We start from the raw sequence: 26,805 nt of genomic DNA on the forward strand, positions 1-26,805 counted from the left end.
TCTATCCATACATACTGAGCAAAAATTTAAAAGCAACATTTTAGTTTCAGCTCCTATTTCTCACAGGATGAAGTTCTAAGAGTGTTAGTGAGAACCTTCCGTCCTCCTGACAGGTGAGAGTGCAGTTTTATGACACAACACAAAGGGGCTCATGCAGCAACGTTCTCTTAAATTTCTCTTATATTATCTTTTAAATATTTTGGTAAGAGAAAATAAAAAAGAAGTCAACTTCAGACTCAACAAATGTTCTGAACCATTCAAATGTGCTCTGACCAGGTGAGCTCAATCATGGATCCCATTGATCATAAGTCACCTGTTAGCACAGGTAACACCTCCTAAACTCTATATACGGGCAGGTTTAGTGCAAAGACTCTGACACATGAACAAGACTAGAGACATGACACCATAAAAAAATTGTAAGAACTTGTGCAGGAGTGAAACTGACATATCTACTGTTAAATAAATTTAAACAAAGTAAATGTGATTTCAGGTTAATGCATTGATGTATTAAAAGTCAAATATTAAACTTGGTTTCCTTGTATTGGACAAATAGTGGACTGTGAAAGATGTGTTTCTTTTATTTTACTACGAGTATTCTCAACCACAGATTTCTCCTACCTGAGAGAAAAAAAACATTGGTGAATCCCTGAAATCAGTGGGTACTAACAAAATAAGAACAAATCCTGGATACAAGCAAAATCTAAGAAAAAATGTGTACATATATAGTTTCTTGCATGAGGCCCATTGTCACAGACGTTGCAAGTTTTGAGGCAGCGTGCCATTGTCATGCTGACTGCAGGAATGTCCACCAGAGCTGTTGCCCGTTAACTAAATGTTCATTTCATGACCATTAGCCATCTCAAATATTTTGGTGAATTTGCCAGTACATCCAACTGCTGTCATAACCACTAGCTTTATTTTCACCTGAAAGATTGTCTGAGAGCAGCCGCCAGACAGCTAATGCAAAAGTTGGATTTGCACAACCCAAGAAGTTCTGTCCAAACCGTCAGACAGCATCTCAAGTTCAGCATGGTCACAGTCCTCACAATGGTTTTGACCTGACAGCAATTTGTCATCATCACAGACTTGCTACATCTGGCTGGTTGGATGTACTGCCAAATTAATGGAAACGACTTTGAGATGTCTTATGAAAGTGAAATGAACATTCAGTTTACATTACATTAAGTGTAAATTCTAAATTGCAAGGTTCACTTGTGGAACAACCAACATTTCAACAACAAAAAACAAAACAATAATGAAGACAGATGTTTTTTTTCCAATTTTTTTGTTTATTGGCCACCATTTCACATTTTCCACATCAATTTGGATATGATGGAATGCTTTGTTAAGTTTCCCCCACTGCTGTAGATGTCAAACCCATCACCTTGCTCTACTCAAGTCTCCCCTCCCACACACACACACACACACACACACACACACACACACACACACACACACACACACACACACACACACATTACATTTACTCTCCTGTTCATGGACAGCCAGAAAATATGAACTAATCACTCAACTCACAATTTATACACCATTCACACAGCACACTTAGCACTCTCTCTCTCTCTCTCTCACTCACACACTCACACACTCACACACACACACACACACACACACACACACACACACACACACAGCTGTGGCAACAAGGGTGTTGGGTAGAGCCAAGAGGGATGCAGGAGGTACAGTATGGGTGAGGGGTGGGGCTGTGCAATTGTTCCCTCCCACTTCAGATAGAATTGACACGTCTCTCAGACCAACCTGACCAGTACACTGGACCAATCTCTGTCTGCTTCAGTAACCACAGTGAATCTCCAAATAGGCATGGATGCAGTGCGACCTATCAGATCTGGCTCTGAAAACCATCCCCAGGTCTGAGAGTGTGTCCAAGGGCCAACTCTGCCCCAACACAGGGCCAACTGGCTACAGTTGGGCACAACGGTACATCATTAAAATGACAAGTCCTAAATTAAAAAAAACCCCAAAAAATCATAGTGAAAGCAATTAAATAAAACAGGAGTTTCCCCGAAACTTTGTTCCTTTTAGAAAATAGTCAGTAGCCATGCCCAAATGAGGAGACTGAAGCGAAAACTTAATTGGGAATGAAGAAATGAAAAGTAGACTTACCCCCCACCAAAAGAAAAAAACTACTGGTCTCAGCTACAGATTGGGGGGTTTTGTGCTACACTGGACAAGCTCTGTGGGGTTTATTATAGTGACGACATTGCAAAGTAAACACATCTATAGGATGGCCCCTTGTCCCCTGAGAGATCAGTCCTTACAAAACCACTAATGCTAAACTCTGGTCCTCTGGCTTTTCCTCAGAGGGAACAGAACATCGGCACCCTCCCTTACCTACAGATACAGGTTACATCGCTTGGTTAGCTTGTTCCCACACACAATGGCAAGGCTTTTTTACGAGGAGGGGAGCTAATTCAACAAGAAAAGAAACAAACATTTTGCAAACTGGATCTCAATGCCATTTTTACATTTGGTTTAAAATATACAAGGCAAACAGCTGATGTGGAGCTTTGTTAGAGAAGGCATTGAGGTCTTCCAAAGAGGTGGTGCGCTGTTCCACAGTCCCCTCAGGTGGGACAAGACGAGTCTGGCCAGAAGTTATGAGGTTGGAGATGTAGCTGTCAAAAAAAGGCCCTGCCACGCCACTGATGGACTGAGTGAGTGGCGGGCTGGACAGCAGGCCGGCTGACTGACTGACTGAGAGGCAGTTAAAGGGGAAATATTAATGTTCACAGGAAAGGGAAGGTCCACAAGGAAGTGAAGGTGGTGATGGTGACTGGTTTGAAGGGTTTGGGCGGGACTCGTCTCCTCTCTCTCTCTATCTCTCTCTCTCTCTCTCTCTCTCTCTCCTCTGCCAGCTCTTACAACTCATCGTGTCCGTCATCGTCCTCACCGTCAGAGTCCTCGTCCTGTCCTTCGTCCACATCATCCAAATCCTGAAGAGCAGAGGAGGAGAGGGGTTGTGTCAAGACAAGTATTACACTGCTGAAAAGATTAACAAAACCAAGATGGCTACTGGGGCTGCCCCTTCAAAGTTGGAGTTGTGAATAAGAAAATACCTCAGTCAACTGAGATTGCTTCAAGTCAAGCAGTCTTTTTTGGCTAGTCAGCATGCAGTGCAGTGTGCTTCTGCAGATGTTTTGGTTACCAGATTTTGCTGTGGAGTGAATGCTCTTATCTTTTATGCTATTCTTTGGTACAGAGGGCTGCAGACATGCAGGCAGCAGCACAGAGGAGGAGAGAGGAAGGACCTTCTGCATTGAAGTGCTGAGACAACAGCTTACAGCGACGTAATATGACGTAGCTCTATTCTTTGTGTCCATGGCAGTGGCATGGGTGGCGGGCGATATGAAAATGTGGTAGTACAGACTGTAGTTTAAGGAATAGCCTGAAAGCCAGTGAAACACCGCTGGATGACACGTTTTGCATTCATTTGGTTAGATGGTGGGACGTCTACTACAGTTCATCTACACATACTACCCACATTGTTTTAATACAATCGGTGAAGTATGCCTTCAAGATAGAATGCCAAACATGCACTACAACTTTATAATACATGCACAACAAACTAGACCTGCAGCTTCTTTAGATAAGAAAACAGATTTCCACCAGCTCATTCTCAGACATGCTCGGTGTCTGAACCTTAGCATGAGGCCATCATGAAGTCTAAACAAATCACATCCATCATCACCCAGCAGGATGTAGGATCAACGCTGTCACAGCCACAGATATACTTTTAGCCTATGGATGACATCTTGGTTTTTACTCAACCATTGCTTCACGTCTAGTCTGAGGACAGGTGGGTGGGGAGATGAGTCGGATACAGGAAGACCCTAATGTTGACCACAGTGCTGCACGTGCTGCTTTTATCATGTGTCCGGTAGCAGGCCAGTAAAGCAGCTCTGACAGCTGCAGAAGGCATTAGCCTACAGCATTCAGCTGGGCTGGAATTAGACTTCTGAGAAGGGGGCGTGGTGGCAATAATGGAAAGCTGTGAGTGAAAAGGATATAATAATATGCGCTGAATGCAGCAGAGCTGTAGCACACAGGAGGATATGTGAGAACGTGCAGGCATCCTCTACATTTTTAACCAAGATGTGATGCCAAGTATTACTGATGACTCTGCCCCATCTCAATGTGTAAGGAAGTTTAGGAAAGGTAATATTGTTGGCATAATTTCTAAAAAAACAGCATGGATGTTTTCTTCTAACAGGTATTTAATCCTGGGACCGTTTCTGTGACCCTTCCCGTACTCCTCAAGAAAAGACAACTGGGTCACCTCTAAGGTTACAGCTTACAACCCTGATGAGTTGGTCCTATTTTGGGTAGCTTTGGACTTGATGCCAAATATGCCTCCAAAAAGTGCTAGGGTTTCAATGAGACACGTACACGCACCTGAAACCAATCTTTCGACTTTCATAGTCACATGAATTAGTACTCAACTCCAAGAGGGAATGACTAAATAATATTCAGAATAACTGTTACAGAGAATGAGCCAATAAATTCAGCAGATAAGCAGCAGGTCTTTCTGATTGACTGAGGGTGTATTTTCTGGTTTTAAGCATTATGCTTAATCTTAAAAACTTAAGTGTAACAATAAAACCATTCCCTAAACACTAGTTATTCTTTAAACAACTCAAGGAATAGAACAATCAGTCTCTAAATCCTCACACTGAAGCCACTCTTTCAGTGTGGCAGCTGTTGTTCTTGTTTTAGTCACTGTCATCTACAGTTTCCCTAATTTATGGCTGCCTCCTCAATATGAATATGTCCCCCAGCGGTGTTGGGTATCAGGACACAACAAAGGGATAATGAGTATATATACACATTTGTCCACAGTCATTATGCAGTCCAAATCCATAATGCTTATTTTATGTGGTCTGCAAAGGAGAATACAACAAGAGCCAATACATCCAGATGACATGAACAGATTCTCAGGTCCAATCCCTTTTCTTGTTTTTAACCCTACCCCTTGCTTTGGCCTGCCCCTTTGCCCCTCAGAACAGAGTTAGAAGTGGTACTGGTTGACATCTTCATTGTGTAACAGGACAACCCTTCAAGACCTTGATACGTCGTCAATAGTCGCTGGTGGCGTAAACAGACGCCACTATAGCGATAATGGCATCACAATGACATATGCCATTTATCTGATGGAGATAGAAAAGCATAGACTTACAAGATTCATATTACCCTACCAGTCTGCACTGATATAAGAGGAGCGCTAACAAGTGCAGCAACTTCGCAGCTGGACTTAAGAGTTCAGTGTTTCCCACAAATTCATGCATTTGTGATAGTCCGCCATGATTAAAATGTCTGCCGCCACATATTGATTATATATTCTTGACATTGGACCATTCATTACGGGCGCTATAGGAAAATATATACCATTTGATTATTCAATGCACCTCAAGGAGCAGAGTGCCAGGTGCAGTGAAAGTGAAACTTTAGAGTTAATTGCACTAGGTTTACTTTCATTCCCTCTGCAGCAGCTGCTCCTCTCATTCATCAATTTGGTCAGCTCTGATCAAATTGACAGATTGATTATCCACCCCACAACTCAAACTTCTCAAACTGCTAAGACAAAAAAGAACTTGGAGAGTTACACCTGTGCTGTGTTCACAGACCTGAAAAAAAACCCATATGACTTAAAGAGGAAACATAAAATGATATAAAAAGGGATAACACGTATACAAAAGGAAAAGAAGGAAAGGAAAGTTAATTGAAAACATCCTGTTTGCCTAGGCATGAATATGCAATATAGAGGGGTAAAGGCTTAGTGGTAGGGATATGGGCTATATTGAACCTTTATCTAACTACATTCATTAAAGCTCAGACAGTTTTTTCCTATAAGGCTACATTTGTGCTGTGACAGCACTGCTTCCTATAGAGTGTGTTAATGCGTCTGTCAGGTGACATGATCTTACCTCTGCCTCCAGATCGTCATCATCGTCGTCTCCTGCAGGGGCACCGCCCTCCTTACCACCACTCTCTAGGAACTTGGTGAAGCCGTCCAATGTTCTCTCCCCGTTGTAATCAATCACCTGTTGATCAGACATGATTTCTGATAAATGTCCTACATTGTGTCTTATCCCCAGCCAAAGAAAAGTCTAGACCATGCTTGTGCACCAACTGCAAAAATATCCCTGAGTCTTTGACATCGGACCGTGCCATTTAAAAGTAGCCAATAAAGTTTGGCACTCTGTCTTTGAATTGTGCCGAGTTGGCCTCAGGTGATCTATGAGCAGTGACACAGCAACAAGCCAGAGGGATGACTGCTAAAATAAGGCTGTGCAAGAAGGGGACAATCAAAGGACATCTGCAAAGCGACACATTTAGTTTTTGGCCATTTCATCTGGCCATAAGAATATGCTACTGGGCAGGGTGATATGGCTAAAAAAATTATATCCTGATAATTTTCAGCTATATTACGATACACACACACACACACACACACACACACACACAAATCTCCTCTAACAGCTGCTACTAAAATTAAAAAAATACATATTAAATGGACTAAAGTAACAGTAAAGTTTAATAAAGTACTGTTATAATATGGTTAAATAAAGTATTGTTATAATAAAGTTAAATAAAGTACAGTTATAATAAAAGGTAAAGAGCTGTTCCAATAAAGTTAAATAAAATACTGTTATGAAGTGTAAAGACATACTATTATAATTAAAGTAATCATAGCAGAGGCCATGGTGCTTTTATTTTGAAGGACACAGCTCAACTCAGCCTGGAAGTGTTGATGTTTTTGCTGTTAACTTGAAGCTTCCAGTCAACAGTTAGATGTCAGCAGTTAGCATGAAGTTTAAGTGTTATGGCTGTGCCTTAAATCATATGGATTCACTTACTGTGAGCTGAAAAAAAACCTAAAACTAACAGCTCTCCAGTTCATATATTAATAGCATTTGCAAGTCACAGTGGTGTTCCATGGTCACAAAATGAGACTAAATGGTCACGGTGTGGACCTCTGCAAAAGCCGTGCTTACGTGTGTGTTTGTGAGCAGCAGAGAGCTGCAGGAGGGAGCAAGAGAACCCATAGCTGGAGTGTGGCCTATGCCAGTGGCTAAAAAAAAAAAAAACTAAAATAATTTACACTCCATGTTTGCAATATAGTCATTTTATACATTGCACGTGGAACAGGACACGATGCATATTCAGTATAACGTCTGCCCCAATGTGCTACACAACACCAAATGGCTGCCAATACAGCTCCATGCTTTTAAGAGCCTGGGTCCTGATGGGTCTTCTGCATGCTTCTTCTAAGCAGGGTCATGGGCTAATCCTTAGACTTACTATGAGGTAGCCTCAGTGTATACCACTCATTTAAGATTGCTAGGCTGCAGGCTGGCATGTGAACGGTGGGTAAATAAGGAGGACTTTGGAGAGAGGCAGGTGCAGGCTGAGCAGAGAGGCTCAGTGTGAGTGAAGTCATTGAGCAGGAATCCAGGAGAACCAAACACCACCATAATGGTGCAGAAACCCACGAAGCCAACCAGCTCAGGTTTCTGCACATGGTTTACACTGCTAAATCAAGACTCACTTATGTTACTCAGAAGGCCAATATGGCAATGATTTTAGATCCAAATAACCACGCAGATCACTTTAAGTCACAACTGCAGAGGCATGTCATGAATAAGCAGGCAAACCCAATTAATAGGGACAGAGAGGAGATGGAAGCATTATCAACATTAATGGAGAGGTTTACAGAAGATCCTGAAGGTAAAAGAGATGATGCCAATTAAATATGTAATCTCTATCTCTGCTGATGGGTCAAATGTAACAAAGGAAAGAAAACACTGTCTAGACAGTTGTAGACTCACTTTGTGGTCATCTCCTGCAGGGAAGAATTTAAGGGTGGGGAAGCTGTGGACTTTGACTGCCTCGATCTCATTGGCTGTGGAGTCCATCTTAGCCACAATGATGTCTGCGCTGTCCTTATACTTCTCTCCCAGCTTCTCCCAGATGGGAGTCAGCTGTTTGCAGTGTCCGCACCACGGTGCATCTGGAATACAACAACAAAAAGTACTTAAGTATTTAATTATAACAAATAAAGTCTTTTCTTCCATTTAATGAAGCTCTGCTGAATAGGGTGTCTGGATGTGTAATATTGTATAAATCAAGTGGACGTAGCAAACATGAAGTTACCCACGTGTTCGTGGACTACAGTTTTTAACTTTTGATGTTGCCATCTTGGTTTTTTGGAGCCATAAATCACAACATTTGGATGAGAGGGAGGAGTTTTGGAGAAGTGAGAGATGGATCTGACCCGAGGGAACAATGCACGGTCATTTATATCAGCCACCTGGCTGCACCTGGCTGCACTGTAGTTATCTGCTAACCCTAGTGCTAGCTGATTAGCTTGGTTTGCAAGGTGCTAAATTCACATAAATAGAATGCACCAGGGATGAAGTGTTTTAGTAGGCAGACACAGAAGTTAGAATTGCCCTAGTTCCCTCGTCAAGAAGCCTATAGGATTTTCCCATTTGGATCATAAAATATGCAAAGCAAAATAAGCTCTGTGGTAAACAAACATTTATGATACTTTGACATTTTGTTCAGCACTAATGAACATCACTTTCAGGATTTCTGAAGCCTAAATTCAATCAGCAGAAGTAATAAACTAACATTAGGCAACAAACGAACTACATCACGGTCACACTGCCACCACTACGCAGCCGTAAAGCCGTTTTCAGCTTGGTTTGACATTCTGTAGTCTCATTTCGCCACTTGTTAGCAATCGCCTTTTTGAAGACTTGTAAAAGCTTCAAAGCGGGGTTCATACTGACTTATTTTATGATGTAATACAAAACATGAAAGTCTCTGGAGCTTGTGTTAACCACAGACCTATTATGGGCTTCTAACCAAATTCCATTCAAAAAACCCCACTGACTTCAAGACGAGGGAACTGGAGGTGCTGAAATGCTAACTCAGTTTCAGATTTTAGGACTCATTACTGGGGTACTCTACTGTGATATTAATTGGGATGTTAATTTTGGCTACTAATGAGGCAGGCTTAAAACAAACACTTAACAGAAAAACTTTACAGCAAACTCCTTAAGACTTGGACATACTTGGTTTGCTTCAGCCCCTGGCAGTGTACAGGAGGGCCGGGACTTGGGCTTACCATGTCCCTACTGTCAACATCTTGTGAAAGTGATCAGTGCCGCTGGGTCTGGAGTGAATGTTAAAAATTCTAACTTCACCATGATGAGGGGGTTGTGGCTGGCTTGAAAGCAGCGTTTAGGAGTCGATTAGAGTGTGGAACAAGAGATTGGGCGTGCATTTTGGCATGCTTGGCTGCACTCGGACATACACATACGGTCCATGTGGACCCTCAAGAACGTGTGGATGACGACATTTACATTACGCATAGCAAAGCGGACCCTCACAGACACAGAAACTATGATTTGGCACTTAAGAGTGTATTTTAGTACAACCAAACACTGAACAAGACATTTTTAACTGTCCAAAATGTTATAACTAACTTCCATGGACTGAAAACACACTGCGAAAAGGGTTAAAGGTTTGTGACAAAAACATGAACACCCCAAAACAAGTTCATAGTTTTTTAAATGTATACAGTGCCATGGATTCGCATTCCTGCACCTCTATCCCATCTGACAGGTTGCTGTAGTAGCAACTTATCAATCACAAGGGAGCCACACCCTAAAGCAAACCCCGTTTTATTGGCTATTTTACTCCAAACAGGTCCATAATTTAAAAAAATTAACATCATGATGTATTTAAAAAGACTTGAAATTAGTGACTGACAGCATAAACTCATCTGGGAATTGTTGACTAGGGTAATAAATCAAGTGAGAAGCAGGGTTATTTCATACAATCCAGAGCATGTGAGCGGAGTGGAGCAATGAGAATTCCCACTGCTCGCGCATGGAGGTGTACGTTCTGCCCACTTGCCCACTCAGAGGCGATGTGGGCCGCTACGCTTATTATTGCTCTACCCTTCAGATTTCAAACCACTCCAATCGGTCAGCGCTTGCGCTCCAGAAAAAGAAAATAAAAACATCTGCCTTGAATCTTAATTTTAGCTTTTGACTTGACATTTTTGACTTGTGAGAGCACAGGCGGTCCTTCATCCTCCTCTTCCTCATGTTCAGCACTGCTGCTGCTGCTGCTGCTGCTGCTGCAGGCATCTGCGGTTACCTCACTATCCTTTTCCCCAGTGCCAGGGAGGAGGTTAAATGCTTCTGTCATATTGCTGTCAGTCACAACCTGAATCACAGGCCATTGCACATTCCAATTTTTCAGTGCACTTTCGTACTTTTGGTACACGCTATTGCAGAGCGAAACTTTACAGACTGAAACAATGTCGCCACAGTCTTTTCCTTTTTTTATCATTGCCTCTGTTACTTTTACAGGAATAATACACCAATATGTATGACTTCTCAGCTTCCTTTTTAAAATACTTTCTGGGTCAGATATGCTTCAGATGTATGGTGTGAGCGGTACCGCAGCGAAATTGGAGTGGGATGGAGCGAGAGATAAGGTGATGCTGCAGCTTTTTATAAAAGGCGCGCTGCGCTCCAGCCAAAATCCTCCCGCTGCGCTCCGCTCACATGCTACAATACAATTTGACTTCTTTTCACCCCCTGCTGGCCATTAACAGACACACAGATTCAAGGAACACTGGCTTCATTTTTCAGACCCGGAGGTTGCATCCACCTTTTTCTAAACAGGCTATGGTTTGATTTCTGACAGGTCTTTCCATCCTGCTGCAATGTATAGCTTGAAGCAGACAAACACTGAACATGTCCCACACAGCAGCTTCATGACCCTGCTAACCTTTGACTTGGCTGGGAAACCCTCCCCTCTTCCTCCCCACCTGTCAGGGAATACGGGCCTACCCTGCTGCACATGACTGGTAACAATCTGTATTTAACAGCCAGCAATGGAAAATTCCTCCAAAAATAGTGCAAGTTTGGATGTGCATCACTATAAAAAAAAATCCAGCAGCTATATTTAACAGCATCTTTTCAACTTCAGGGTCTGGTAACAAATTAATTTGCAGAGAGGGGGGCTGAGGGGGTGAGTGGGCCCCTAGCATCAGCTCTTGGTATTTCGAAAAGGGCTTAGCACAGGCAAAGTAAGCACAAGCAAGATTTGAGTTTCAGATACTCAAAGCTAGAGGCTTTGCCAAATCTCCCACCTATGAGCAACCTCTGACTGCAAAATACCCTTATAAAAAGTTGAACACGTTTAACCACAGCAAAAAGAGTATTTATAAATACAACTTAGTTTTGGAATTTAGAAATGTCCTCTGTCAAGAGGAAAACAGAACTTACAGAATTCCACAAAGACATTCTTTGATGGATCGAAAGCAACTTCCTCGAAATTCTTGCCGACCAAAACCTTGACAGGGTTTTTGTCCCAGTCTTCAGGGATGTCCTGACTCATAAGGTGGGGCTGCGAGAGAAGAATTACCTCAGAATTAATCCCATATATCTACAACATACATGTGATGCCATGTCTAAACACTCCTATCTCTCACCTTGAGTTTGCCCTCAATAAACAGTTTGCAGAATTCGGTGATGCTTCCTGCTGTGATGTCGTTGCTCTCGGGCTTGTACTTGGTCATCTCATCCTCCAGGGTGATGAGGCGGATGGCTGGGCACTCCTCTTTCTTCAGGCCAAAGAACTCCAGGATGCGCTGGTTGTCGTCCACGTCACTGTCAATGAAGATGAACAGGATCTGGACGAAGGAGATGAAAGGGGTCACTATTTGCTTTTGTCAGGTAATTTAAAATATCATGTCTGAGCAACGTATTCGAGTCACTGATCTTCCTTCTCAGGTCTGTGATCGAAATACATGCCCAAATTGAAAGAGTATTTCTCTCCAACTACATGGTCTATTTGATTAACCTTGGTCAAATATTAAAATTGACACTTGGGACATTTTCTAAGAGGTGTCAGTAAAGATGCTACTCGGTGAGATTAAATAAATAAATAATTATCTTCTCCTGAAAAAAACGTTACAGTTTTTGAGTCAATATAACGTTCAGGTGATATACCAGGGTATTCAGAAAGGGTATTCAGGTTATTCCTAAAGGTATGTTTTTAAATACTGTCATAAATACAGGTGCTCCCTTTTCAATTAAACTCATTGTATGTAGTGCACAGCATGCACTACCAGAGCTCAGCCTCTGGTCTCTACTGGTGGAACAGGCAGCTGAGCTGAAAGATACTGCAACACCTCATAGTGGAGGGAGAAGTTACAGGACTGCAAACAGCCGGCGGCCAGCAGGCAGAGAGATCGTGGGAAATAATGGCATGTTTTTTTACATCTAACTCAGTGAATTAAAGATTTATTACGACCAAACCAGAGCTGGTGATTGTTGGAACAGTGGACTTACTAACTAGATTACTAACAAGAGTAACCACAAAGGTTTCGGTGAGTTTTATAAGTGTGTTTTATGATGAGTTTAATAAGGAAAAAGAATATTTGAGAATATTTTCTTAACATTGTGTGGGTTTCTATTGTGTATTTATTAGTCTGAAAAGCTACAAATAAGTACATGTGCAACACAATATACCATTATATACTGTATATCGCGGTGAAATTTCAGAAAGGTATTTAATATTACATACAGCCCAAGCTTAGTCAATATGCCTTTAAAATGATGTAGTTGCAGCCCAAAACCACTAGTACACCAACAACAACCGCCCACCATCTGTGTGAAGCCACCATCAAATGAAGCAGAACACAGTCAGAGAGGCTTCACTAAGAAACCCTTTTTAGCTCTGCAAGTATTAAATCCATAAAAAGAACCGTTTTTGGCTTTATTTCAACAAAAAAAGTCATACTCGTACACATGTTCGCATTCAATGAAAACCATAATAAATGGTCAGAATGAGAGGAGATGTTTTTAATATAAAAAGAATGTGCACCAATCCCATTTGACTTTAAAACAGATCACCTACCTGACCCTTGAATCCCTCTGCGGCTTTCTTAAACTGATCCATTTTGTCCTGGAAGTCATCAGAAGTTTTGGGCAGGAACATGAGGATGTGGGACTTGATTTCTCCACCAAAGATTTTGGGGGCGGTCTGCAGAAAGCAGGCATACAACATATTTGGCATGTGAGGATAACACTTTGATTTACACTTTTCATCGTTGTCGACCGTAGTTTGGGGTGGGAAGACGAGATGGAATAGTGCATGTTGATGTGCATGGCCGCAGTCATTACCTGCTCTGTGAACTCAATGACCAGAGGCAGCTGGTTGGCCTTGACGAAAGACAGCAAGTTTTCTTTGGTCAGCTCTCCATCGAAGGTATTGCGCCCTTCATCAAACTGGGAAGGAAACATGGAAACATTTAGATACAAATACCATCCATCTGTGTAGTCTGCCTGTTAACGCCAAACATAGATTTACCAGACAACCCTTTACAAAATCCCCTGGAGATTTCCACAGAGCCAGCAGCCCCCATGGACTTTTATTAAGTGTTGAGGATAGCAGTGTACAGCTGTGCTAAACAACCCTTACTGGCATACAATTGGAAAAAAGTGCCTCAGTCAGTGCCAGCCCAGCGGGCACTGACTGAGGCCATGAAACTCAAGCCTTAAACCCTGCTGCAATAAACAAGTGAAAGACCCCAGCTGTTTATTGAGACTGAGCCCCTGCTTTTAGAGGGTTTGCCCAACTGGAGGCAACAAGCCAATACATCAGCGATGTTTGTATTGGAGTAAAGTTACCAACATGGATCAGAGGCCAGACAATGGCATTGGGAGGACTGATTCTTGAGCCAAAGTGAAAGATCATCCTTCTGACACTCACCAGACTGAGATATTAGGTTGCTGTTTCCTGTTGAAGCAGCTGCATGAAATTATGCCATTACTGATCTACAGCAAATTCTAAACAAATATCACATACAATTATGCCCATTATGAGATATCACAAGAAAAAGTTCTATGAGACATGAGTTTTAACCGCAATCTATGTTAAACAAGGGCCATCTCAAATACCACTTTCTGGGCTCTGGAGCTTTGCCATGAAAGAAGCATGTTTGCGTTCAGGTGCTGCTCACACCGACATTAAAATGTCTCGACTCAATCAATAAACCCATCGATAACTATTGGGCAAAATGATCATTCCTGTCACTGTGTGTGTGACAGGCACAGCATCAGGATCAGAAACACTGAAATGGCATCCATCCTCTGCAAAAAGAAAAAAAAAGACAGAAATATCCAAATGTCTAAATTGAAAACCGAATACCTACCCAATTGATGAATAGCCCTACACACCCTCACATAGCCCTAATGCAAATTCACTTTAACATTTGCACCTATTGAGGTTGAGCTTGAGTGTCCCTTTTGCTTTTTTAAAATACCGAGATATGATAAATGAACTCCAATCATGCAACACCTGAAAGCAGTCCAAAGCACTTCATCTGCAACCATTGCCACATACGCTGATGACAGCAGTGCTGTCACGCAAGGATCTGGTCTGCACGTTCGGGGTGGGTAGGGTTTCAGTGTCGTGTCAATGATTAAATCACCAACCCTCTGAGTGATTAAATACACAGATTAAAATCTCCCGAGGAAAACATTCAATCCTTTGGCTGCTAAATGTTCAACTATGGTCACCAGCTAGTAGGGTTGCAACAGTGGGAAAGTTTCAGCATATAATAAGAACATTTCACAGTTTCACAGAGTACAGTATTACCAGGGCCCAGGAAAGCAACTGAGCTTTGCAACCAATAGAGAACCCCATTACTAAGTCCTAAAATCTGGAAATGAACAAGCATTTCCGCACCTCCAGTTGCCTTGTGTCAAACTAATTTTTTTGAATGGGTTTTTGGTTAGAGGCCTGAAATCATGTCTGTGGTTAACACAAGCTGAAGAGACTTTCAGGTTTTGTTCTATGACATCAGTAATACATCAGTAAATACCCCACTGTAAACTCTGAAGCCTTCATGTGTCTTAAAAAATGCAGTTGCTAGCAAGTGGCTAAATGAGACTTAAGCAAATCCTCACACGGAGCCGAGCCAAACACAACTTTACAGGCTCGCTGACCATAGTGTAGTTTGTCAATACCGTAACAATAGATTTTTACTTCCGGCAATTTTGAAGATTATCTTGCTGAACAAAACGTTCAAGCATCATAAACGTTTGTTTGCTTGTTGGGCAGCTGTGACTCAGAGGTTGAGCAGGCTGCCCTCTAATCGGAAGGTCAGCGGTTCGATCCCCAGCTCCTCCAGTCAACATGTCGAAGTATCCCTGGCAAGATACTGAACTTGCTCCTGATGCTGCGCCATTGAGTGAGTGTGTGTGAATGGTTACTGAGTAGCAGACGGCAACTTGTACAGTAGCCTCGGCCACCAGTGTGTGAATGTGAATGTGTGTGTGAATGTTACAGGTAGTGTGAAAGCCTTTTGAGTGGTCAAAAAGACTAGAAAAACACTTTACAAATACAGTCCATTTCCATCAGAGCATATTTTTCTGCAGTGATCAAAAATCCAATGACAAAATCCCATAGGCTTTTTGAGGCGGGAACCAGGGCGACGTTTAGCTTCCTGGTTGTCCTACAGAAGAACGTTATCCCTGAGGCACTCTTATTTTTGCCAGTAACCATGTTAGAATCCCCCGCGACCGAAACGCATCTTCCCCATAGACCATTATTGTAACAGAGACGCAGGGATTTTCCCACACATTCATTTATTTGTAGCAGGCCACCATGACAAAATCACCCACTGCCACAAATAGATTTTTGGAGCTGAACTGTTAATAAGGAGCACTATTAGAATGGGTACGCATAACATTTGGTTATTTATAGCACAGTTGGGGCAGAGAGTGCAGCAGAACGTCAGGTGCATTGAAAGTGAAACTTTAGTGTTCACTCATTTGGGTCTTCAGCTTTGCTTTCACTTACAAACCTCTGCAAACAGCTCCTCTCATTCATTGATGCGATCTGATCAGTTGTGAATGCCACAGATCACTCATCTACCCCACGAGTGACAAACTGCTTTGGAGGGAAAAAGAAGTCATGGAAACTCAGCCTGTTGAGCTGTGTTCATGGACCCGCAAAAACAGCAGATTTGAAAGATATCATTATAAATAAGGATAAAAAAATAAAAAACATTTTTCATTGGAAGTATGTAAAATTTCTGACTGGCAATTATGGAAGAAAGGAGATGCACAGGTGAGATTCTCTGTCCATTTGCTCTTGCATTCTAGAAGCAGGTAATGAGTTTCAAATGTAAGAGTTCAAACAATAACATTTAGAGATGTGGTCAAATTTAAGCAGATGAATCTCTCAGAGCTGCAGGGTGAATGATGAGGGAATATTTGCTGCTGTGAGCTGACAATATTAGGATTTAAAGAGTTAAATTAATCAAACACCCACACGTCACTCAGTTGGCTCATTTTTTAAACTGCAAACAAACTGGACCTTGACCCAATCTGACAAATCTGCACGCCGACTGAGATACTGCTGGGCTGATAAGAGAGATAAATGATCTCTGACCTAATCTGACTGGGATGGCTGTGGTAACCTCAGGGGTGCAAACTCAGGCATGAAAAAAGGTCAAAAACCCTCTAATTGTTTTTAAATACCAGCTTTAAAATATGGATTTCCAGTTGATTTCAGCACAGGGACAAAGGGAAAAACCCACCCTAAAATTAATGTAATCTTACTGCTGCAAAAATAACATAAGGAGGTGCAGTTAAGGCCACTAAAAAAAATAGTCAAGAGTGGAGATCTGGCTCCAAAACTCTATCAAAGTACATTGTAGCTAGTTAAAATTAATGTGCTTTTTGCTCTTTTCAGCTGTTGCAACTGCTGTTTGGTCAACTACAAAAAAGAGCTTAGATATGACTGACAGATTTATAGATTGATTTTTAAAACTACTACAACTAAAAGAAAATTTGTCATAAGGTTGGGTAGGGGGTTATTTTAATTTAGCTTCTGTCGTTTTCAGTGAGCTTGTTATTTTCCCATTTCTTAGGAACATGAATTAAGCTTCTTTAACAAGCGTTCTGTTTGACTCCATCACAAATAACAGAGGTCCATTAGCCAATTGTCAGCATTTTTTCATTTCATCTATATTATGGAAGCACTGAGCACCTCTAGAATTCTGGGCCAATACCATGTTTAAAAAAAAAAAAAACCCAAAAAACAATTTGTCTGATAACCAACACCAAAGGCTTCAGTCCTTAATTACACTGCCTGTGGATGAGCATACATTCAATCATATTGTGTGTGTGTGTATATATATATGTGTATATATATATATATATATATATATATATATATATGTGTATATATATATATATATATATATATATATTTTTTTAGTTTAGTTAGTTTCTCACCAAAAACTACATTTTACAAGGTTACATATGAACATATTATAAGAATGTTATATTTTACCTTTGCCCAATACTCATTTTTACTTAATAAAACTTGAACACATCATAATGTAACTCAATGCAACCTCCATGAGCTCTTCCCTCTGGTCACTGGCTGCTTACAGCCAACGCTAATTAGCTCTTCTCCTGCTGATTTCAACTTGGATTTCTTGCTCACACTGTCGCATTTAGGAAAGGTCATCATAAAGCTACCGTAAAAGATTCCTGACATGCTGACAGACAAAAACTGACCTCATTTAGTCCTCGAGACTCTTCGCAGCCCCAGACCACCCCCAACCTTCAGCTTTTCTTATCTGATCTACACAAATCTCACAAATGAACTATTATGTATTCAAAAAGCGATTTTCATCGAAAGGTGACAAGTTCGCAGCCCTGCAGCCATTAGGAACATCCCATATTGTCTAAATTTCAATGAGCTTAAGCTTCAATGGCCTATTTGGCCTCGACAGGGAGCACACAGCTGCCCCTCATTCATCCTGCGCTCATAGCAATGGGGCTAGGTGAGGGACGCAGCATCGCCTAAACGGCGTGTACCCACCAAACGCGATGAAAATTATTTCATTGCGCCTCAAATGAAATCGCGTCGCGCCGGACGCTCCAGTTTTGACGCTCGTACAAAAACCCCAAAATGGGACCCGCCCAAACAACAACATTTCTTCCGCCATTTCATTCTCTCGTTGACCATGCCTGAGATAACCACGATCGCTGCACTGCACCTGCTCTGGAGAAGTTCCCAGCGTCGTCTGCGGGCTAGGCGCCGACGTCGGTTCTGGGTGCATGCTACCCTACGGAGGCGGCCTGGTCTTTCTTGTTCCTGTCCCTGTACAAGGGACAGGAACTGTCGTACAGCTCTGGGTGAGCGGTGACGGCGATGATAAGCTGCTCCTCCATTGTTTCTGGCGGTTTGATTAGATTTTGCGAGGGAACACCAGGACGTCCATACGTCAGCACGTCGATGACGATCTCAACGCTGATAGGCTGTCGCGGCGCGTCTTCATGCGACGACGCCGCAAAAGTTAAATTATTTCAACTCGAGCGTTGGACTCGAGCGTTGGACGCGAGGCGTTGGACGCGACGCGAATTTCGCGTCCAATGTGCCGCGCAATCGCGTCCATCGCGTCGCCCGACAAAATGACGCGTCAAATCGCGTCTTTGCACTGACTTTGTATGTAATCTTGAGGCGCGATCATTTTTCATCGCGTTTGGTGGGTACACGCCGTAATACAGCTCCTCACCATTCATCAGCACGAGCTCAACATTCTGAGGTCATCCACTGGGTAGGTTGAGCAACATGCCCAAAGGCAAGCGCACGATGTCAAACGTAGAACTAGCTCAGATGAGCCAAGATTAGCATCAGAGAGCAGATACTGTGAGGTCGACAGCGTCACGTTACACAAGTGTAGATCAAAAACACCAGGGTGTCTTCAGCAGCTTGTCTGTGACATACGTGTGTGTTTCACTAACTTATGCAAGGCCACTGATAACCTATTTACTGTATAATGTTAAAAATCAACTGGGCCAGCCAATAACATTTAAAATAATAACGAGTCAACCAATTACGGATCTGTATCTTATTATCTGTCTGTCTGTCTGAATACACATTGAATATGGAATATTTGTGAGCTGGTACTTTCATGCTGTGTGTCACATCTAAAGCAATTATTATGGCACAGTGAGTAAGTAAACTTAAGAACTTTGATTCACCTTCTTGAAGAGGACAACGCTGTCCTTGGACACCTCAAACTTGGAGAAGATGGCATCGTCTGCGGTAATGGCGAAGGGAATGTCGTCTGTGGCTTCAGCTGCTTTTTCATAGGCCTTGGCACCATCAGATTCAGCATCCTGCAGACACATGAAATCTTTCCTCATGATAAAGCTCGAAACAAGGGGTCCCCAATATTTTTAAAAAATATTTTAACTGCAGTGCTGTTCTTTAGATGCTTTGAAAGCAAAAAAAAAAAAAAAGCGGAGTGATAAAGGTGATGCTAGAAAATTTATTTCTAAATAATGAAGATATTTGGTGCCAGATCGACAAGCTTCTCCTGACCCCTGCTCAACCACAATGTAAGAATACAATTAAAACATGTAATCAAAACTTAAAGTCATACCTTAAAGAATCCAATGACTGCCACCTCATTGTCAGCGATCAGAGATTCTGCCTCGGTGACTCCACCTAGAGTGGTGACGGCTGGGCCTGTGCGTTTCTTCAGCCAGCTGACGATGTCATCAGCCTGTCTGCCAGCTGCAACACAACACAACACGTTCACTCAAGCAATTCTGGGACTGGTCAAAAGCTAAACTTTAATCAATCTTAAAGGGACAGTTCAGATTTTTTGAGGTGGGGTTGTATGGGGTACTAATTTATAGTCAATGTATTACATATAGTAAGAGTCAGTTGGCACGTTCCCCGTCTGGAGAAGCAGGCTGGAGTCCAACATGTTAACTAAGCTATGATATGTCCTGCTGTGGATGGGGGTCAGCAACAAAATGTATGTCATCTAAAAAAAAATCCCACCTAGAACAATCAATATCACTTAAAGTGCACCCTGTATTTAGAATATTTCACTACTTTACCTTAATGTCTACCAAGAAAATAAGGCAGTTTTATTGCACTCTTCAAAGCCAGACTCAAGTGAGAAAAAAAAAGTGATTTAACATCACTGAGCACAGGAGCTGCTGGTCTAACAGCTGTCTCATCAGTCAGCTTGTTTGTGTTATTGTGTGACTTTGGTGAATCCAAACTAACCCTTTCATTACCACAATGACACAAATTTACTGCCTGACTGAAGCAGCAGCAGACTAGCACCTTCTGTGTTAATCAAGCTACACTTACTGTTTTTCCTCAATGGAGTCTGGTGGCTTTGAGGAGAGCACAGATGGGTAACTGAAGGAGTTAATGGCTTCCCCATCAAAACCGACTGTCTGACATTGAGGTAAAGCAGTGAAAATATTCTCAATATAGCTTACACTTAAACTGATATTGACGTTTTTTAGATAAGAGTTTTATTTTAGGTGGCTAAAATACGTTTTGCGCTGACCCTCCACAGCAGAACATTACTTAACTTCCATGTCAGACTCCAGCCTGCTTCTCCAAATTGAATACATAGACTATGGATAAGTACCCCACACAACTCCACTTCACAAACACCTGAAGTATCCCTATAAAAAAATATGGACATTTTGATCAATGTGACATTTGGAAAGAAGGACACATTTTTCTTGGGGTTTGAAATAAGCAAAAGACACACTGAAGCTTAACTTAAATATTTGGGTGCTTCGCAGGTGCAGATGTTAAAGTGAATTTCCACTTGGGCTATTCCTGTATTCATCAATTGGGTAGGTATTCAGTTTTCAATTTAGACAATTGGATATTTCTTCCTTTTTTTTTTGCAGAGGATGGATGTCATTTCAGTGTTTGTGATCCTGCTGCTGTGCCTGTCACACACGCACAGTGACAGGAATGATCATTTAACCCAATAGTTATGGATGGGTTTATTGACTGAGTCGAGACATTTCAGTGTTGGTGTGAGCAGCACCTTAATGCAAACATGCTTCTTTTATGGCGAAGCTCCAGAGCCCAGAATATGGTTTTCGAGATGGCCCTAATTTGCACCGTCTCTGCTGCGGTCAAACTAAATAAGTGCAAGCACAGAAATTTCCCTGTGTGAAAGCTGAAGTGCATTTTGAAAGTGAAAATGTGTCAACAGTGTGCATGAAACCTCTCTGGCTACAGCTCTTATAATTCACATGACAATACAAAACACATTAATTTGTTTTCACTTTAAAATCTGAGCACTATGCTGTGTGAAAAGTCTGGCCTTCTCATTCAAGCTGCTCCCATTTGGACAATATCATTGCCCCCCTCTTATTTTTTTTTTCCAAAGAACAGATCCAAACTTAAATTTTTAAACATGCACAAATTACACACAGTAAGTCCAGCTGCTCTGGTAAATCCCATTTCCTATGTCCTGTCTCATCAAATTCTTATTCAAGGTGCCATGTGTGTGGTACGTTTACTGATGTGTTCACTTTTGTTATGCGGATACATAGAAATGTCAAGTGGTTGGCTGCTGCAAACCAATTTCCCTTCATGGATAAATAAAGTATCTACAAAAACTATGATTCAACTTTGAGGCTGCACAAACTTGTCTACCTTTTCTTGAAGTATGACTGTTACAATTAAACTGGACTCGAGACAGCCCTGGCTGTCAGACTGAACCAATGATGCAACCTAGCAGCAATTTCACTGAGAAACACAGTGTGATGCAGCACGTAGCCTCGGAGCGATGCTGGGAGGTTTTGTGGTAGTCACTTCCACAAAGAAAACACTTCCCCGCCACCCCTCCCTCCCCCTGCAAAGGGAGCCTGGCCCAGGCCAGCAGCAGAGAGGCAACGTGAAGAACTGCACATATCTCTACTGGCTCCTAGTCAGCATGAGAGGAACGTACAGGGAAAGCCCAACCCACATTGTGTCTCAGTCATGTTGTTCAAAGCTGATTGGCTGACCTGCAGTTTATGCTGCTGTGCAGATCATATTACCAAGATGAACAGGGCTAGCCTCTAGGTGTCAGAGCAGAATCTTTATGCCATCTATGAAGTCTTTCCATAGTTTATTTTATGATAAAATATTCACTCTCTTTCCTATGACAGGAGTTACTCAAGATTACATCATTTTGTGAAAATTTCTCCCATTCATTAAATTGCAATGGGTAGAGAAAAACAACAAGAAAAACAATAGGAGAAAAAGACACTTGACAGTTTTAAAAATGGGTACATGACTAACTTCAAATACACTAAGTTATATGTTGTAATTTGGGCAAATAGCAACAGTATAAACATCAAATCTTACTCCAACATACAAGTATAGAAAACACATCAACAGACACAGGTATGTATGTATGTATATATATATATATATATATATATATATATACATATATACACATACATATATATAAATAGAGAGAGAGAGAGAGAGAGAGAGAGAGAGAGAGAGAGAGAGTTAATGCATTAATGAAATTCACAACCATGCTCACCAGAGTACTCTTTGGGTGCCTCCTTCTCTCCGCCCTTAAAGAACTTGATGGTGGGGTATCCCCTGACGCCGTACTCTTGGGCCAGTTCGGTCTCCTCTGTGGCGTCCACTTTACCCAGGCGGACCTCTGAACCCTCAGTCTTCAGCATACCGGCGGCCTTGGCATACTCTGGGGCCAGGGCCTTGCAGTGACCACACCATGGGGCATCTGCAGGAAGTTTTTGGAGGACATTTAGCACATACACACAAATTTGCATTGTTGTTGATATGTAAACCTGATCTAGAGAGGTGCTCATTTTTGGCACAAACATTTCTTCAGGGTGAATCAAGTTTTGTCTTATCTTAAAATATTGACAACAAGACCACAGATTTATTTACAAATGCAATGTGACAGATATGGGGCTTCAACATGTTATTGTCATTCATGAAGCTCAAACTGAAATTTTTTTCCGCTGATGCAAAATCACCTCCAGTCCAAGCAACACGCACATCCAAAAGTGACAGAAACTAGGTGCTAAAGCAAAAATAGATATGAAAGAATAAATAAACTCTGCACACTAGTGCATGCTCCTTCCTCAGAGGAAGGGCTAACAAAAACCTTAATAACTTGACCAAGACACTGTCCTGTGAAAACGGAGCAGAATATAATGGTGGAAACAGTTAGCTGATTCATCATGAGAAATGATAACCAACTACTTTGACAAATGAAAATATCTAGCCCACTAGATACATTTTGCTGCAATAAAAATGACTGAAGTATGTTGAACAGTCTGCAAACTTTTTCTTATTAGATAAAAACAGACGTTGACAAAATGTTTCCTTAATTTGCAATTAAAAAAGGTAATAAATCAAACAATATGTTATCACAATACTCAGTGCAACAACAACAAAAAAAACATCTAAAATTGTGATAATATTGTTTTGTGTCATAAGTATCGTGATAATATTGTATCTGTGGGCCTCTGGTGATTCCTACCAGGAAGTGCAGGTTAAAAGTACAGAGACTAAGAAAAGTAAAATTGAGAGAATTAATATAATAATAATGTGATTGGCATTCATTTAAAAGTCAGATTAAATAAAAAGGTTTACAGCTGTTGTTTAACAAATATCGTCAGGTTTGAACATTTTTTTTCAGTTAATAACAGTTAATAAACTAAACCTCATATATTCAATATTATTGTAATACTAATGGATGATGGAAATAAAAAAGTGGCAATCCTTCATTGATATATTTCCAGATAACTTATTGTGAAATTAGTTCAACCTTTTTAGAGCAAAAGTTTAAACTTTAAAAGGTTCTCTTTGTGGATTAGTTGCAGCAACATTTTGCTGGATAATTTCATTGCTACTGTGGTTTTACGAGATAATTTGTAATTCATGGTGTACAATTATACAAGTCTGGACTCAAAATCCAAGCAGATAATCACATTATCACAAATTACACGTCAAATAAAATGACCTGCATTGCATCACCTTAAATTTTTGACAAAGAACAAAACTTCCTTGTCCCAGTGCAGCCAATATAAACGCACAGATGAACTTTTGCAAAGTACACGTCAACCTAGCTCCACATCACCCTGAGAGCCCGCCCAGTCACACAGACGTGGTCAGAGAAACGTTTTCGGCCCTCCCAGCCGGAGCTCATTGGAGGAACTTGCCCTCGGCCATCTGTGACTGGTCCACTGGTTTGTCACACAGAATGTGAACAGGTCAACAATCAGACAAAAGTATAGCGGGATGGGCCTGCAGGCTCTGAAGAATAGGCTCAATAAGGACTAAGCTATGGCACGTAAACTAAACAATTTATTGTAGTAAAAAACACAATAAATGAGACTTTTGGGCAGCACAAAAACTGAAACGTACTGTATGAAACTCCAGCAAGCAATTGAAACTTATTAGCCCCACACTGTAGTGATTCACCTAACGTTACTCCTTTGTCACTGGCTGATGATGGCGTTAGTGGTGATGCTATTACAGCATTATTCCGACGGCTAACAGATAATGCACGGCAAACGACTCCTCAAATGCAACTCGGTGCGCTGTTTTTAGCCATTTATAACATCATGGAGCTATCAAGTTAGCAAAATTATAACAAACATACGGCTAAACATAAGTTGCTATATGATAAACGTCTATTGTGTAACAAGTTGGGGGTTAACGAGTGCGTTGTGGAAAGTTTCCTCGTCAGGGTCTGTTTGATACTCTCTGCTAGCTCGTCAAATTTTATGGAAACTAGTCTGTGAAATCCAAAACGCAGTGTCAAACAATGTCCCCTCTGTTATTCACTCGGTTTGAAGTACGGTGAAACAGCTGGTATGAAAATAAGTTTAATAAACTCACGAATGAACGCGAATTAAACACGACATTAGTAAGTTAGCCGCTAACCGCAGCAACTTGTCACAAGTGTCAAAGTTTAATGCTAACATTAACACAGGCTGAATGTAGCTAGCTAGCCGGATAACCAGTAAGCCTATCTGAGAAAGCTAAAGCTAGCTGCAGAGATTTTGAAGCTACGTTGTACTTACAGAATTCAACCAAGAGGTTGGGGTGAGCTTTAAGAGCCTCGTCGAAGTTACTTTTCTTCAGCACCAGGACATCTTCTTCTTCGGTGATCTCGGCTCTGCTGGCCACAGCCAGTGTGCAGATGAGCAGAAACTTGAGCATAGTTACCGTCGAGTAATTCTCCCTGACAGAGAGGCGAGGGCTGCAGACACGACCGGCTACGGTTGGTTTGAGAAATTGGCCTTAGTTTTGGTGTTTTTCCTTGTTTAAGGTTGGGAGAGTAGCTGGTATTTTGTGTCTACCGCTACTAACGTGGCATCGCACGCAGAAACCGGAGGGGTCAGCCGTAGTGCGCATGCGCATTTATCAGGCCGAAAGCTGTTCGTGTTGAAATGTGACTGGACCGCAGCGGGCTGCACCTGGAAGTGAAAGAGCGGCGCTCCCTGCTCCCTGCCGGCGTGCCCACACATCAGCCTGACTGATAACACACAGACGTCATGACAAACTGCAAGGAAAAGATGTTTTTTAAGCACCCTCACTATATGAACCGACAAAGTCAACTACATCTAAACACAGTTTTAATCATATTCTAGCTACATTATGCAGTGTTTGTTTTGTGTATTCAAATGTGTTTTTACTTTATTCTTTAAGAACAATAAATGTATTAATAACTATATGTTCCTTAAGTGAAAATATTGACAATATTTTTTCTGACTCTATGTGTAACCTATGTAATTGTAACTGATGCAGCTATGTGAAGGGGAGGTGTTTAGAAAAGTGTTTTTTGTGTTTGCAAAGGGGAAAGGTCAAAGTCTGAATGAGTAACACTTGCAACATATGTCACGTGATGTTATTATGAAAAACTCTGCTTACACTTTAGTAGAAATCACTCTAAAGGATATAAAATTATTGATGTCCTGATGTAGTTAGGGATAAAGGGTTGGTTTACCCAACTGATTAAAAAACAAACAACCCGTATGGTGGTGTACCTATGGAGCCCCTGAAGGATTACAATGTCTTTTGATATTTATTTTTCTGAGCTACGTTTGCCTTTCCTCTAAATGTGTATTTGCATTCCCCCTGAGTCACATGGACAGCGAGTGTTAATGCAATCTAGTTATAAGACCCAGCAAGTTTAGGGAAATGCCCTACAAACACTATGTGGAAAGGAGAGATGATGAGACACTTTAAATGATGTGTCTGTTGCTCATTCGTTCTTTCAGAAGGCCGTCCTGCCTGAGTATAGGATCACACACACTGGCTGTGAGCACAGCTGCAGCTGTGCTGGGTGAAGCTATGGATGCTATTTTAACATTCAAACTATGGCTGCAGTTGTTAATAAACGTTTGATTCCATGGATATAATTATGGTATCTGTGCTGTGACCAGGGGCGGAGCACAGAATTCTGGGCCCTGGACATTCTCTATAGGCCCCTCCAAAGCTGTTCATTGTCATACTGTTTGGTGCATTTCCACTGCATGGTACAGCAGGGCGTAATTCACTCTCTCTCAACTCACTCGTTCTTGGATGATGTTTTTGTTACCTTAGAATGAGCGCTTAATATTTTAGCTCTGTCTACTAGAAATTATGAATATATACAACTGATTTGAAATGGCAAATACATTTTCAGGGAAACATAATGCCGACCAAATTACATTTTCTTTTAACAAAATGAGGAAATGTTGGTAATAATCAGTGTGAAAATGTTGACAATGAACGTATAACCAAATGTTCACTGACAGTATACATCAGTTGTTTCTGAAATTGGAATTCCTTCAATACAGTATTGACTCATGGTGACTACAGCATTATGTGTCATTAACATTTAACCAAAAT

General features: G+C 41.4%; 1 protein-coding gene across 1 annotated transcript; it reads right to left on the reverse strand.

Annotated features, from left to right (window-relative positions):
- Positions 1-1,268: 1,268 nt before the first annotated feature.
- p4hb (prolyl 4-hydroxylase, beta polypeptide) lies at positions 1,269-25,317 on the reverse strand. Its single transcript, XM_042484995.2, has 11 exons — positions 24,993-25,317; positions 22,469-22,675; positions 19,541-19,674; positions 19,137-19,274; positions 13,251-13,355; positions 12,985-13,110; positions 11,555-11,755; positions 11,349-11,469; positions 7,866-8,047; positions 5,961-6,077; positions 1,269-2,972 (listed from the first exon to the last, which is right to left on the reverse strand). The coding sequence occupies exons 1-11, from the start codon at positions 25,129-25,131 to the stop codon at positions 2,898-2,900; spliced, it is 1,545 nt and encodes a 514-aa protein (XP_042340929.2). The 5' UTR covers positions 25,132-25,317; the 3' UTR covers positions 1,269-2,897.
- Positions 25,318-26,805: the final 1,488 nt, after the last annotated feature.

The sequence above is a fragment of the Plectropomus leopardus genome, chromosome 3 (assembly GCF_026936395.1).
Source record: "Plectropomus leopardus strain MGB_pleo_1.0 chromosome 3, ASM2693639v1, whole genome shotgun sequence".
Taxonomy (NCBI): domain Eukaryota; kingdom Metazoa; phylum Chordata; class Actinopteri; order Perciformes; family Serranidae; genus Plectropomus; species Plectropomus leopardus.